This window comes from Leptinotarsa decemlineata, unplaced genomic scaffold (genome assembly GCF_025532065.1).
Source record: "Leptinotarsa decemlineata unplaced genomic scaffold, Ldec_3_MD MMD2_P_RNA_scaffold_2, whole genome shotgun sequence".
In the NCBI taxonomy this organism is placed as follows: Eukaryota; Metazoa; Arthropoda; class Insecta; order Coleoptera; family Chrysomelidae; genus Leptinotarsa; species Leptinotarsa decemlineata.
Genome location: NW_027412529.1, coordinates 11068353 through 11082287, shown reverse-complemented (window position 1 = coordinate 11082287; position 13935 = coordinate 11068353). Strand labels below are relative to the sequence as shown.

Here is a 13935-nt window from a genome sequence, read left to right as displayed (position 1 = left end):
ATCGAAACACGTGTCGATGTGTTAAAAATAACGATTTGGTGTTGGGGAAAAACTCCAGTAATATTCATTACCACACCAAAGGTTCCAAACAGTGCATCATAAGTAAATGATAGTGTCATCCATCAGTAATCCCAGATATTTAGTTGATTTCACTAATTCAATTATTTCCTCATCAATGCTAAGGTTGATAATTTTTGAGTCTATTTGGCTGTATTTAAATTTGGTGGTGATTATCATTGCTTTTGTTTTAGAATAGAATAAAATAAAATAGAATAGAATAGAGCAGCCTTTTTTTGTCGAAATGTGTCCAAGGCACTAGAAGAGTTACCCCAGAGGAAGACACCATAACTTATCAGTGAATGAAATAAAGAAAGATATGTCACTTCTGAAATCTCCGTTACTTTCTGTAGCTGGCGAAGAAGAAATATTAGACGATCTTCATTTCAATCGTGAATGGTGGTGAATCCATCGTTTATTGTCAATTCTAATAATGTTACACTATCATCATATCGCATTTATATATGAGTGATAAATAGTAACGGCCCCAAAACTGAACTTACGGGTACTCCGTATTCAATTCCTCTGCATTACTTTTGGTTAAATGAAACATGCATTAACAATTAAAGAGTTCAGTTTCGTTCGAATATTCCTTCATAAGATAATATTTTTTGAATCGGAAGTGTTTAAAATTTCATCATTCCGAACATCCGTTATCTGAGAAGTTTATCCTCATTTTCATTATTTTTTTTCAAATAACCCATTCAAATAATTGGTCCTGGACTTATTTGATTTTCCAATCAATTATTTTCTTCCAGATTTCAAATCCCTCAACACTATTTGAAACAGTGCAAGTCTAAACCTTCAACATGCATTCCACAAACTATTTGTGAAAAACTAATTTCGATTTCAACTTTGAAATTTCGACTTTAGAGTCGATGTTCTCAGCACTTGAATCGGAATTTTAGATTTAGATTTCGAGTTTCGGGGTAGTTGGAAATACGAAAAAAAAATCGTTAATCAATAAATTCCATTTAATGTTGTTTGACTCACCCTGTAAACATCAGTTTCAGTCACTTGGATTATATTCAAATACAGGAAGTTACTGAAGCTGACCATTTACATTATCCGATCAGAAATCGACGTTAAATGTTCCAACAGCCTAGTTAGAAACATGATAATTTCACCGATCATATTCCTCGCATTGTATATTCAGAAACAAGTCTCCAGGAAATTGAATGATGCAAATAGGGCGCATGCAAACATTCTTGGAAACTCGCATGACACGAGGAAAGCCATTAGGATAAGCCTCAGCCGATGTTTATTCAAATGCGAACATTGATAGAGAGTTGGAATTTCAAATAAACTTGCCCATCGCGAATATCAGAAATGTGTCCTAGAACGTCAAAAAAAGCCATAGTGAAGTTTTTGAGGATTGGAACGGAAATATCAGATGTAACTACATAAGTTTCCGTGATATATTTCTATTTCAGGGGATTAATTTCGTAAGAATACCGTGTCGACTTCGTCATTCCCATTATTGATATTTAAAATGGAATAGAGAATCGATTGATGCCCTGGGTTACTCTCAAGTTGGTTTCTTTTGTTTGTATTGGGTTGTTTCGAAAGTTCGGCCCGTTTTTACGAGTCCAGGCCGTTTTTGCCTGGGCCTGATTGGCAAGGGTTGTACCAGTGGGAAAGTAATCAAAGTGCTTGAAAAGATGATAGTCGATTGGCGTGCGGTCTAGATAGTATGGTGGATGAGGCAGAATTTCGATGCTCAATTCGTTTAATTTTCGGACAGTGAAACGTGCGGACGGGCGGTGTCGTGAAACAGGATCGGACCTCTTCTGTATACTAGTGCCGGCGATTCTGCTGTGATGGTTTGACCCGGTTGCAAAAAGTTATAGCGAATCACACCAGCCACTGACCACCATACAGTAACCATGGTCTTTTTTTCAGGCTTCTCGACCTATCCAATACTTTTTAAACCACCAAAAACCACATAACAGGTGATGCCCTGTTCTACCGCCATCTCACGCACTGTTTGAGATGGCTCAGTCTCCACCAGGGTCCTCAAATCCTCGTCCTGGACTATTGTAGGTCGACCACTCCGGTGCTATTTTCGAGGCTAAAATCTCCGGAATGAAATTTCACAAACCAACGCCAAACACTGTTTTCGTTAATAATATGATTGCAAATCGGGCTGTTTAGACAGCGCTTTGGTTCAATTTGAATTCGTAGAGAAAATTGACCAACAATCGCTCAACATCATATAGTAAAGTAATAAGCTGAAAGAAAGCAGAAATTAAAATTTGGAAAAAATGAACAGCATCAATGTATAGAGTACAACATTTTCTGCCGATCATTATATACCGCGACAAAGTAGAATGAAAACGTTTGAAACAACATAATAAATAAATGAAAGTAATTAAAAATATACTTCAGCAATAATTTTGGATAGAAGGATGTTGGATGGAAGAGCAATATCTGCCTTGATTTATCATGTGCAGATGTTGAATTTAGCCATTTTTTAGGTTAGGATAGTATCTCTTTCAATAAAAGCAATATTTTTTTTACCGAAGTATGCGCTGGTCAGGCCCTAACCCTCGAAGCCCCGATACATTCGGCCAGCATTATCAACCAACGAACACTCCCAATACCGTGGGGTAAGTGATCATTGGGTCTGAGAATCATGTCCCTGAGCAAGCGCAGTGAGCCAAGAATTACAGACTTCTGCATCTGTCCGGCTAAGATTTCTGCCTTAGTGCGACAGGCCGGTATGATTCTACCAAGGACTCCAATAATCAGAACAACCATCTTGACAGGGTGGTCTGGATAGAGTCTGCGAAGTTCGAAGAGAAAATCTCGATATTTTATCCGTTTTTCCTCCTCTTTTCTGACGATCTCGTCAATACCATAAGAGTGCCGTAGATAGTAATATAGCACTTTTAGGGCCGAGTTATGTCGATGAATATAGGCCGAGACCGCATATGCTGAACATGCTGATAGCAAGTGCATAATGGACTCGGATGCCTCGCGGCAGGCTGCACCTTGTGTGAAGAACCTTATTATTTTTTTTTTCACCATAGTGTGCGCTGGTCAGGCCCTATCCCCCGTGGCCCTGATACATTCGAGAGGGCGCGCCAGCATTATTAACCAATGACCACTCACCACACCTTGGGGTAAGTGATCATTGGGTCCGAGAATCATGTGACCTGAACAAGCGCAGTGAGCCAAGAATGGCAGCCTTCTGCATCTGTGCGACTAAGATTTCTGCCTTAGTGCGGCAAGCCGGTATGATTTTAAGATTCGAGAGTAGAGAGGACATCATTCCACCAAGGACTCCAATAATCAGAACAACCATCTTGACAGAGTGATCTGGATAGAGTCTGCGGAGTCCGAAGAGATAATCTCGATATTTAATCCGTTCTTCCTCCTCTTTCTGACGATATTCGTCTCGCCAGGAGCTGAAAACTCCACGACAAATATCGTTTTGCTCTGGTAGTCGAAAGGGACCACATTAGGCTTATTAGCTTGTATGAACGAATAGTTCCAATAAATTTGGCACTTCTCGTTCCCCGCAACGAATTCAATGCATTAGAGTTTCGGGCGCCCTGCAGACAGGCCCTGCATCTCATGTCAAAAACCTTTATACCCGTCACGCGACTGCGGTAGACTGGATGTTGAAAACACCATCCTAGCAAGCCATAATGAACCCCTCAGTTTCCGACTCCAGCCCACTCGACCTGAGAAAAGCGAACGTCAGGCGCTTTGATAAGCCAAGGTCTCCTTGGCTTATCATGCATTCTTGTGTCTCCGCAGAAGAAAGGTGATCTCTGCGGCTTTTATCTGAGCTTTTTGCTGAACGGGTTCCAACTCGGTGACAGAGTTGTGGTCACCTCGTTCAGAGTCAAAAACTATACAGAGTTCATCAGCTACTTGGGCAGCTACCCTGAAGAGAAATACTCCAATTCCTGCTCACTCATGGTCACGGACATGCAGAGAAGGGGATCCGAACTCCTGACGACTTTACAGGCTGTATTCAGTACCATTCTATCATGTAGACACTCCAAACTCAAAAGTCCACGGCCTCCCTGTTGTCGGGGGAAGTACAGCCGTGGAACGGATGATTTGGGATGCAAACTCCTATAGAGATGCATCATTTTTCGGGTCTTAACGTCGAGCGGACAGAGTTTTTCACTGCTGTTGCCTCTTGTGACGTATACTTACCCCAAGGTAAGTATACGTCTCTCCGGCATCCAGATGGTGTAGGATGCTTCCATCTACGAGCTGCACATCCTCTCCGTAGTCCCCGCATCGTCCTCTTTTGAGATGAACCTTTGCACATTTGTCTATCCCGAATTTCATACCGATAGCATGCGTGAACTCTTCCACCACCCCCAAGAACTGATGTAGATCCTTCTCTCCAGAGGCATAAAGTTTAAGATTATTCATATAAAACAGATGGGTGACCTTGTGCCTCCGGTTTCCGGGGGTACCACAATTATACCGTCGAGTATTTCTGAGCGCAACGGATAATGGCAATAGTGAGAAGCAAAAGAGAAGAGGACTGAGGGAATCACCCAGAAATACACCCCTTCTAAAAGTGACCCACCCTGTTTGGACTCTTGCTTGACCAAATGTTATGATGAAGCGAGTTCGTCAAAGTGGTATCAGTTGTTCAATGCATCTCACTATGTTGTCGGGTACCGCGTGACATCTGAGCAAATGCAAGATGAGCTCATGCGAAGTTGTATCAAATGCCTTACGGTAATCGATCCAGGCCATAGAGAGGTTACGCTTATATTGTATCGAGTCCTGCGTTACACATCTATCGATGAGCAGGTTCTCTTAACATCCAGCGACTCCTCTCTTCGACCCTCTCTGCTCATGTATCCGTTCGAACACTCGGTCGACTGCGATGAGTATTCATGTGTATAAGATGCTTGTAAACAACTTATAACACGAATTCAAGCATGTTTTCGATCTGTAATTCTTAGGAATCGACAAATCTCCGCTTTTGGGGATAAGAACGGTCCGCCCCTCAACAAACCAATCCGGAATCGGCTGCTCTCCGTCCAGCCATGAGTTGAAAACTCTGGCAATATGGCGGTGGGTACTTAGTATTTTTTTCCACCAATAAGTGTTCAGCCCATCTGAGCCTAGAGCAGCAAAGTTCTTGGATCCAACAAGGACCCTTTGAACTTTAACCGGTGTTATCGAGTTGCGCAGTTCATTGAGCTCAGCAGCACGCCTTGACTCAAAGTGTGATGAATACGTCGTAGTCTGGCGGCTATTCGCCGCTCTGCGGGCGGGAAAGGCCTGTTGGCCGCCCTGTTATCCCTCACACATTGGATAAGAAGTACGAGTATTGTGAATTATCTTATCATAAACGCGTTGGTACCTGCTCTGAAGCTTGATACTGAGAAAACTGCTTCCGAAAGAAAAAATATGGTCTTGGAGGTGCCAAATCTACAATCCTTTACGGCCTATCTTTAAATTGAGCGAATTGTAATATTAAACGGAATTATCCAAGATAAACTACGTTGATGAACCACGGAAAACTAGTGCATCTGCAAATAGACTTTCAAAACAACAACCAATGGACAAGAAACAAACGTGTTCGAAGTATAAGCTATAGCTTACGATTAGTCTTTCTAGCGCTGAGAGCTAACAGTTCTTAGAATAATCACAAGTATTCCAATATTGTATACATTTACGGGCTGGTGGCGAACCTAGTAAGTCACGAAAGCGTTAGCGAGCTGACAAGCTCGCTAACGCGAGCTTGTCAGCTCGCGCATTAATCCTTAGCAGTAACTTCGTCAATTTATCTTTGATAACTGAAACCATAATGTCTGTTCAATGACCTAAATATTGCTAGCTCATTTCTTTACTTGTAGACTCGTTACACCACAGTGCACATAACCTGTATGAAAAGTGGCACAACTTTCATCTGACTTTTCGGACTTAAAAATATGTTTATATATAGAGAAAATGTAATTTTTCAATGATATGTGGAACAAGACATAATGTTTTGTCTTTAATGAATTATTTTACTTGAGATGGTATACATATATTGTTGATTGATATCATTACTTCCTTTCACATCTTCAGTCCAAATTTAAAGATGAAAACTGTTCATTGTTTCTTCTGAATCTATTTTTCATTTTCCAAATTTCAACTGAGATATCTCCCTTCCTGATAACTCGCACATCGCCAATACCACATAAAACACGATAAAAAGTTGATATAGTTGCTTGGCACTTAGTTTACGTCGAAGCAGATAAATTCTATTTAAAAAACGAATATTGCGACTAGAGAAACTAAGCATGCAGATAAATGCGTACAGATTAGAATCTAATCTAATCACCAGGCTGGCCTCAACCATTTTTTAGGTTTTGCGAACTATCGTTCTTAGTGAATTTTTGTGCGGGTCCAAAATAACAGGCAAAAACACGGATTCGCGAGATCCCAGATTCTCACTCACGACCAACTGTTGGTTGGTAAGTCATTCATTTTTTTTAATTATGCTGAGGTTGGATGAGGAGCAACTGATGGTTTCATGTTGGTACTAGGAATATTAATAGCAATGAAATAGCATGAAAAAAGTAGATATCAATTTGGTATGTTATTAACGACAAATAAACCGACTAGTATTTATTTGTATAAGTGAAATAATAGCATCTGTCTCAAACTGACCCCTACAAATATCTCCAAATTTACAAAAGAATTCTAGAATTTCAACAAGTTACTTGTAACCACCAATTGCTAAATTTTTTTTGGTTTGTTATTCAATCCACAACTGAACCACAGTTTAATTGCTATGTCAATATTTCACAGCCTTCTCTCAAATGATCACTTCACAATTAAGGCGCGTTTACACAGTACGACAAAACTTGTTCACACGATTCGTCTGATTGATAGTTACCTTGATTTCGTATTTTTTTCATTTCAGTTCATTTTACGCGATGAAGGAGTTGCTACTGTTGTTTATTTACGTTATTTTGTTCATCTGGAAGTGTGAAAAGAAAAAAGACATGTCATTTACATTACAAAAACTGATTACATCATAGAAAACAGTTGAATTCCACAACAAATGAAAAACAGGTATATTAAACGTGGACCCTACCACACAACTGCCGTATAGATCACAGCAATATGTCGAAGAAACTGTTTACACGCCACGACTTGTCGCTACGGTTTCCAGAAATTGTTGAGAATTTGCACCAACCTTCAACCTGACTTCAACTCCGACAAATCGTAACGATTTCTTGTTTACATGTTACACGCTAAGTTTTGTCACACCATGTGAACGCGCCTTTATCTGGAACGTTTGCTTGTCAAATATTTGTATCTATTTACTGGCGTACCTACCTTCAGTAACTTACTCAGATAATCATCTACTGACTTTCGAACTGGCCACATCTCTATGAGATGTGGACACGTGTATAATGTAGAAGTTTCGACATTTACCTCGTCCCGAAAATACCTGATCCTTCCATGGATGTGTCTTCCTCCATCTGTAGCGTTCGAGAAGAAAGTATTAGTAGGCAACGATGCATTTACGAGGAAGGCCAAGAAAATCTAGATTTTAATAGACCTTGACTCGTAGGTTGTCCTGTTCGTAACAATATGATACTTTTTGAGGTGTGTTTTTTGCACACTCTATAAGAAATACGAATAAATTGTTCAAGTGTACTTATCGTTCGGCTCGTAAATTTAAAAAATCCATTATATTCAACATAACAACCCTGATTGGATCTCTTATCGACTTTGTCTAATCAGCGGAATTTGTTTCAGTGGACAAATCAATTTCTTTCCGATTCCTTATATTTTTTCCGAATTTATCTACATGGTTCCAAAACAGTTCAAAGAAATTTTCCAGTAATACTCCTGTATGCTTTCTTCGATTCAACTGATAATTATAATCAGCTTTCCATATTCAACTCAATTATTTCAGTTATCTGATTAGGTATAATATTTTGTGGTCTTTCTCCATTGACGTCAGTGAAATAGAAATAGCAGATACAAATACTTGAGCGATTGAATAAACTGAATAAAAAGATCACAATAAGTAAATTCAAAATATTGAGGAATTTTTCTAGTTGTTGATAGGGGTACATTTTCCTTTGAGAACAAAAATATTTTTGGCCAGTAACCTGTCGTGGAGAGCTAGAAGGTTATCCTTCTTATACCTGTATGGAGTTCTGCATCAATTTTTGAATTTCTACCTCTCCAACATTCGAAAGAAAAACGTTTTGTCTACTACCTCGACATAAGACTTAACGTTGCTGAGACTTCGATATACTACCCTCATTCTCGCATACAACACACACACACCACCGAAGATGACTGCCGCATTATCAGGCGAAACGTTTAATTTCATTCGACCCGGAATTTGTACTCTCCAATCGTGACTTCGGCCGTTAAAGTTTATATTCTTATATACTTATTTTTTATCTTGTGGCAATATATTAAAAGCGTCAATTGCCATTGATAGTTGTAACTTAGTTTTTTCTCAGAAAATTGAACATGATAGTTAATTTCATACCTAGTATCCATATCAGTAATGTCGTTAATTGTATTGCATCTTGACTCATTTTGAATTATGTTTCAAGAGATCAAAGGCTTCATTTTCAATTCCACATTAATTCTGCTACAAAAAACTTAGTGATACTTCTGATTTTTTTGTGAATGAAAACTCAAGCAACAATTGAAAATTGAATAATCAACAAGAGATGAAAATGAAAAAGATTTCAAGCCAAGTTACTTCACGACGTTTCGATTGTTAGTATCCACAATCGTCTTCGGGTGATGACATCTCGTGTTAATTGTTCACTTTTCAATTGTTGCTTGTATTTTATTTGCTCGTAATTTCAGTTTCTTTGCTTAATATAATTGTTATCTTGTAGCTAATCTTTTTGAATTTATTGATTCTTTCAGGGATTTCAAATCATTTTATATCATATCAGACAATGCAATTCCGAACTAATGATATGACACTACTTTTGTTATTTTCAAGACAATGGATCAAAAACAATTTCGTGTTTTAATTTTACAGTGTTTCTTGAGAGGAAAAAATACCCTTCAAGCTACACAATGACTTGAAAGGTGTTATAAGGACTCCGCTCCATCAAAAGCAACAATTAAATGAGGCAGTGACACCAGAAAACATAAACAAATCCACAAAATCTTTCGAATGATCGAAGAGTGAAGTTGTGTGAGTTAGCTGACATTGTAAAGATATCAATAGAACGTGTTGGCTTTATATTGCATGATCGTTTAACTATGAGAGAGCTCTGTTGCTCACTGTTGACCAAAAACAAGAATCTTGATGATTCTGAGCAGTGTTTAGCCATGTTTTAACATACAAACCGGAATTTTTGCATCGACATGTGACAATGGATGAAACATGGATCCATCATTCAACTCCGGCATCAAAACGATCGTCATCTGAGTGGAAAGCAAGTGGTGAACCTCCCGAAAGCACAACAATCGGCTGGAAAGGTTATGGCCTCGGTATTTTGGGATGTGTAATATTCATCTACTATACTGATAAGGGAAATACCATCAACAGTGAAAACTATATAGCGTTATTGGAGCGTTCGAAGGCCAAAATTACAAATAAACGACCGCATATCGCAAAGAAAAAAATTGTGTTTCATCGAGACAACTCACCTTGTCACAAGCCAATCAAAACAATGACAAAACTAAACGAATTGAACTTCAAATTGCTCCCACATCCACCGTATTCGTCAGATTTGGCTCCCGGCGACTACTGTCTGTTTGCGGACCTCAAAAAAAATGCTCACCGGTAAGAAATTTCGCAATTGCTGAAACTGGGGCCTATTTTCAGGCAAAAGATGAATCGTTTTGTGAAAGTAGTGTTGAAATGTTAGAGCAGCGCTGAAATGATTGTGTGGCTCTTTATGGAGATTATGTTGATGAATAAAGCAAATTTTGAACAAAAAAAACGCGTGTTCTATCTTAGCCCATGTGTTACTTACCTATTCTATGGAATATGGAATCATTGACAAAAATGTGAGAGAAGGCAATTCAGGGTCTTGAATTTGAGTTATATGGTAATTGGAGTTCGTGTCATGATTTATAAAGAAATTGCTAATATTCTGCAGCAGCTTGTTGTTGAAAGCTGATTGTCACTTTCCTCCAATAAGTCTTCCAGTCACACTACTGGGGAAATTGTGGCACTACACTGGTACCTGTGGTACGCCTATGTTCATTTGCAGAAAATTCCTATAATTAATCACAAATATTGTTTTCGATGCAATAATGTAGCGAAATTATTTGTTTTGTACTATGTATCTACACAGTTGAATGCCTTACTGAAATCAGAAAAAAATGTGACAGAGCATTCGGATGCGCCATGATTTTTAAAGTAAAATTTAATATTTTCTAAATAGTGGTTCAACAGTTATACGTCTTTTATAATTTCAATAATACTCCTTTTTATAAAAACTAACACAAATGTTTGTTGTTGTTTGAAGAATGTGAGAAAATAATTTTTTTTATTTGTAGGTATTAGGTACTTGTACTACTTTTATATCAATTGAAATCGAAAACAAGCACTTTTCTGAATCACCAGAAATGCAATTCTTTTTTTGACGCGCTTTTGCCAACCATTTCCGTACATGAAAATTTTCGAAAAAATGTCATTAAATTCTGACTTTGAATTTGGAATTTTTTCGAATTCGAAGTTCAACTTCGGAGATTCCGAAATCGAAGTGAAATTTGTTTATTAATATCTAACTTTGTTAAATTTCCAGTTCAAATTTGGAATTTTGTTAAATTCGGAGTTCAAATTTGGAAATTTGTTAAATTCGAAGTTCAAACTCCGATTTTCCTAGATTGAAGTGAAAATTTTCTAATAATAGATAATTTCGTTAAATTCCAACAATTTTAAATTCTCGGAATTAAATTTCGATTTTAAACTCGAAATTTTGTTAAATTCCAAGTTCAAACACAGATATTCAATAATATTCCTAGATTGAGGTGGAAATTTTAAATAATAGTTTATGTCGTTAAATTCCAACTACAATCTCGGATTCTCGGAATTAAATTTCGATTTTGAATTCGAAATTTTGTTAAATTCGAAGATCAAACTCGGATATTCAACAATATTCCCAAATTGAAGTGAAAATTTTCTATTAATATCTAATATGGTTAAATTCAGACTCCAATATCGTTTTTTTTTTGTTGAATTCCGACTTCAAATTATGAATTTCGTTAAACTCCCAGTTTGAACTTGAAATTTTATTGAATTCGAAAATATCGGAATTCAACAATATTTCGAGATTGAAGTGAAATTTTTCAATATCTACCTAATAATTTCGATAAATTCTGACTTCAATCTCGCATTTCTTTGTTAAATATCGACTTCAAATTCGGAATTCTGTTAAATTTCCAGTTTACACTTGAAATTTTGTTAAACTGAAATGAAAATTTTCTAATAATAATTTGGGTAAATTAAGACATCAACCTCGGGATTTTTCGTTAAATCTCGACTTTAAATTTGGAATTCTGTTAAATTCCTAGTTCTAACTTGAAATATTCTAGTGATAATTCTGTTAAACTCTGACTTCAATTTCGGAATTCGAGTCCGAGTTTATACCTACCTACCCGGCATTTGGTTATTTAAAAAAATATATATATGGCCCTTCCACGCCTCCTTAGAAATATAACGACAATTCAAGAAAAGAAGACTATTGTTGCAAAACTATATACTTTTTCACTAAATATCTATTCAATTACCTACCGAATGTTTAGATACCTACGCGTCAATGAACGTGAATCTAGGAAAAAAATCTTCAACGCTCCGCCAATGCTCATCTTTTCTCACTGTATCAAGACATTTTCCATTTCCCTACAAGTCTCAAGAAAATTGTCGAAAAAGTTCAAGATCGAGCAATACAACGAGCACTCCAACCCCCGAAACGGGGATGAACACCGTAAAAAGTAAATAGCGTTCCGCAAATGGCAAGAGCATTCGGTAGTCGTACACAGCACAGATTTAGTGTTCGATTTTTTTATTTTGATATTTTTAATTGCGGGCCTGTACCGACTCGTTATTCTGCGCATTTTCATTCCATGCGGGAGGGGTAGGCGGCACGCACTATTTTTTAGTGCTAGCTTATTACAGCAGATGTCTCATAGCCATGTCCCAATAAAGAATAAGCGGGCCTTCGTCATTTTTTGCGCGCCTGAATTTTTAATATTCGCCTGAATGCCGTGACGGTGGGTGCATAGTTCGCGAAGTGTCTCTCTCACAACACACGACTACTGTTTGAGAGTTTGTATTTGGCGGGTTTTTGGAGTGCCTTCGAAACATCTGTGTGCACCGCGCGACTTCTCGCAAAAATGTTGATGGAATAAAAAATGGACCCATCGAAAAAAACCAAAACATTTCAATGACTAATAATATTATTCTCAGGTAAACATTTATTTTTTTTCGCGCCTTCATTTCTCGAACAATTACTAAATTAATTTTCTGAATCGAATCAACAAGGGTGCTCAGTTTTCTGATAATATGTTTACGGTACCTTGAACTAACCTCTAAGAAACTCTGTAACATCTTTTGTCATTCACTTTTACAGCTTGCCTCTCGGTTTTTCCATTTGTCTGGTGCAGAATAATAGTTCGGTATTTGATTTAGCGATGACAGCGATATTTTAAACAAAACAAATTCGTCCCTGACCGGCGTCTGCGATGACGATGAGCGCCGGCCGGATCCTTTCGCTTTCGGCCGTCGTTCCTTTTTTTCCACTGATAGCCATGTTCATGCTCTCCCCTCCATTCACGCACTATCCAATCACATTTTTTCTAAACTAGTCCTGTAATGATCTATCCTAGACGCGACGCGAACCGCTGGTAAAGGAACTCGTGTGCATCCATCTATCATCTATTCCTCGCGTTTTTTTTTATTAGTGTGTTTTCTATTGATGATGATTGAATTTGGCGTAAATAAACTTATCTTGTATAAACAGAAATTGTAACTTTTATAGTTTGAATGTTGACTACCATGGTTCAAGTGAGTTTGTTTTGCATATTCGTATTGAGTTTCAAAGAAGTCCGATTAGTTATTGCTAAATTTGCGAAAATACTGGACATAACCTCAAACAGTTTTTCGTCTTGGGGTATTTTTTAAACAAAAGTTATTAAAATACATCAACTGAGAAAGTACACTATGAAACTTGGGTTTTCTTTCACGAAATCCAATATTTGGACTAACTTTGATACTTTCCAGTAAAAAACGCGAAATTTAATATTTCACAAATTCGCAATTTTTACCTCAGTGATGATCAAAAATCTGAAACGACTCTCCATTCCTACATTTCCAGAGGTCTTTTGAATCTGTGAATGTTATTCGGGACTTCTCTTTGCAGGTGAATATTTTTTACGATGGTAGATACACAACATTTTTGCCTGCGTTGGAACAATTATCAGAGCAGCATTACCTCAGCCTTCGAAAACCTCCGTGACGATGAGGACTTCGTAGATGTAACTTTAGCATGTGATGGAAAAAGCCTGAAAGCACATCGAGTAGTGTTGTCTGCTTGTAGTCCCTATTTCCGAGAGTTACTGAAGGTAAGATTTTAAATATCTTGCATGATCTAAAGTGTGAATAACTGACAGATATCTTGCAAAAATTATTAAATCAAATATTGTAGAAATGTTTTGAAGCTATAGACAAATTCAATTGCAGAATGCACAATTGCTTTATGGAGGAACGCTTTCAGTTAAATCCCCTACAACAAAATATAGTCAATCATTTGTCTTTATTTCGAAACATTGTCTCCAATCTTTGGGTACCTGGTATTGATTTTGAGGCCAATTTTGAGTGTTGATCTCAATTTAAAGTCCTTGATTTTTTTCATTTTTTTATATCTTGTACAGATTCCACCTAAATGGTTCCCTTCG

The 13935-nt window shown here is 37.5% G+C and overlaps 1 protein-coding gene across 16 annotated transcripts in view; it reads left to right on the top strand.

Annotated features, from left to right (window-relative positions):
• Positions 1–13935, top strand: part of br (broad-complex core protein) — a 124568-nt gene that overhangs the window by 44879 nt on the left and 65754 nt on the right. For 5 of the 16 annotated variants that reach the window (XM_074183523.1, XM_074183514.1, XM_074183499.1 and 2 more), the window contains exons 1-2: positions 12152–12448; positions 13401–13602. In XM_074183523.1, coding sequence (XP_074039624.1) covers positions 13417–13602 — 186 coding nt within the window. In that variant the 5' untranslated portion in view covers positions 12152–12448; positions 13401–13416. Of the gene's footprint in view, positions 1–6309; positions 6504–12149; positions 12449–12583; positions 13046–13400; positions 13603–13935 lie in introns of those variants that run through there. The other 11 variants (XM_023165470.2, XM_074183456.1, XM_074183481.1 and 8 more) reach the window with 9 other exon arrangements.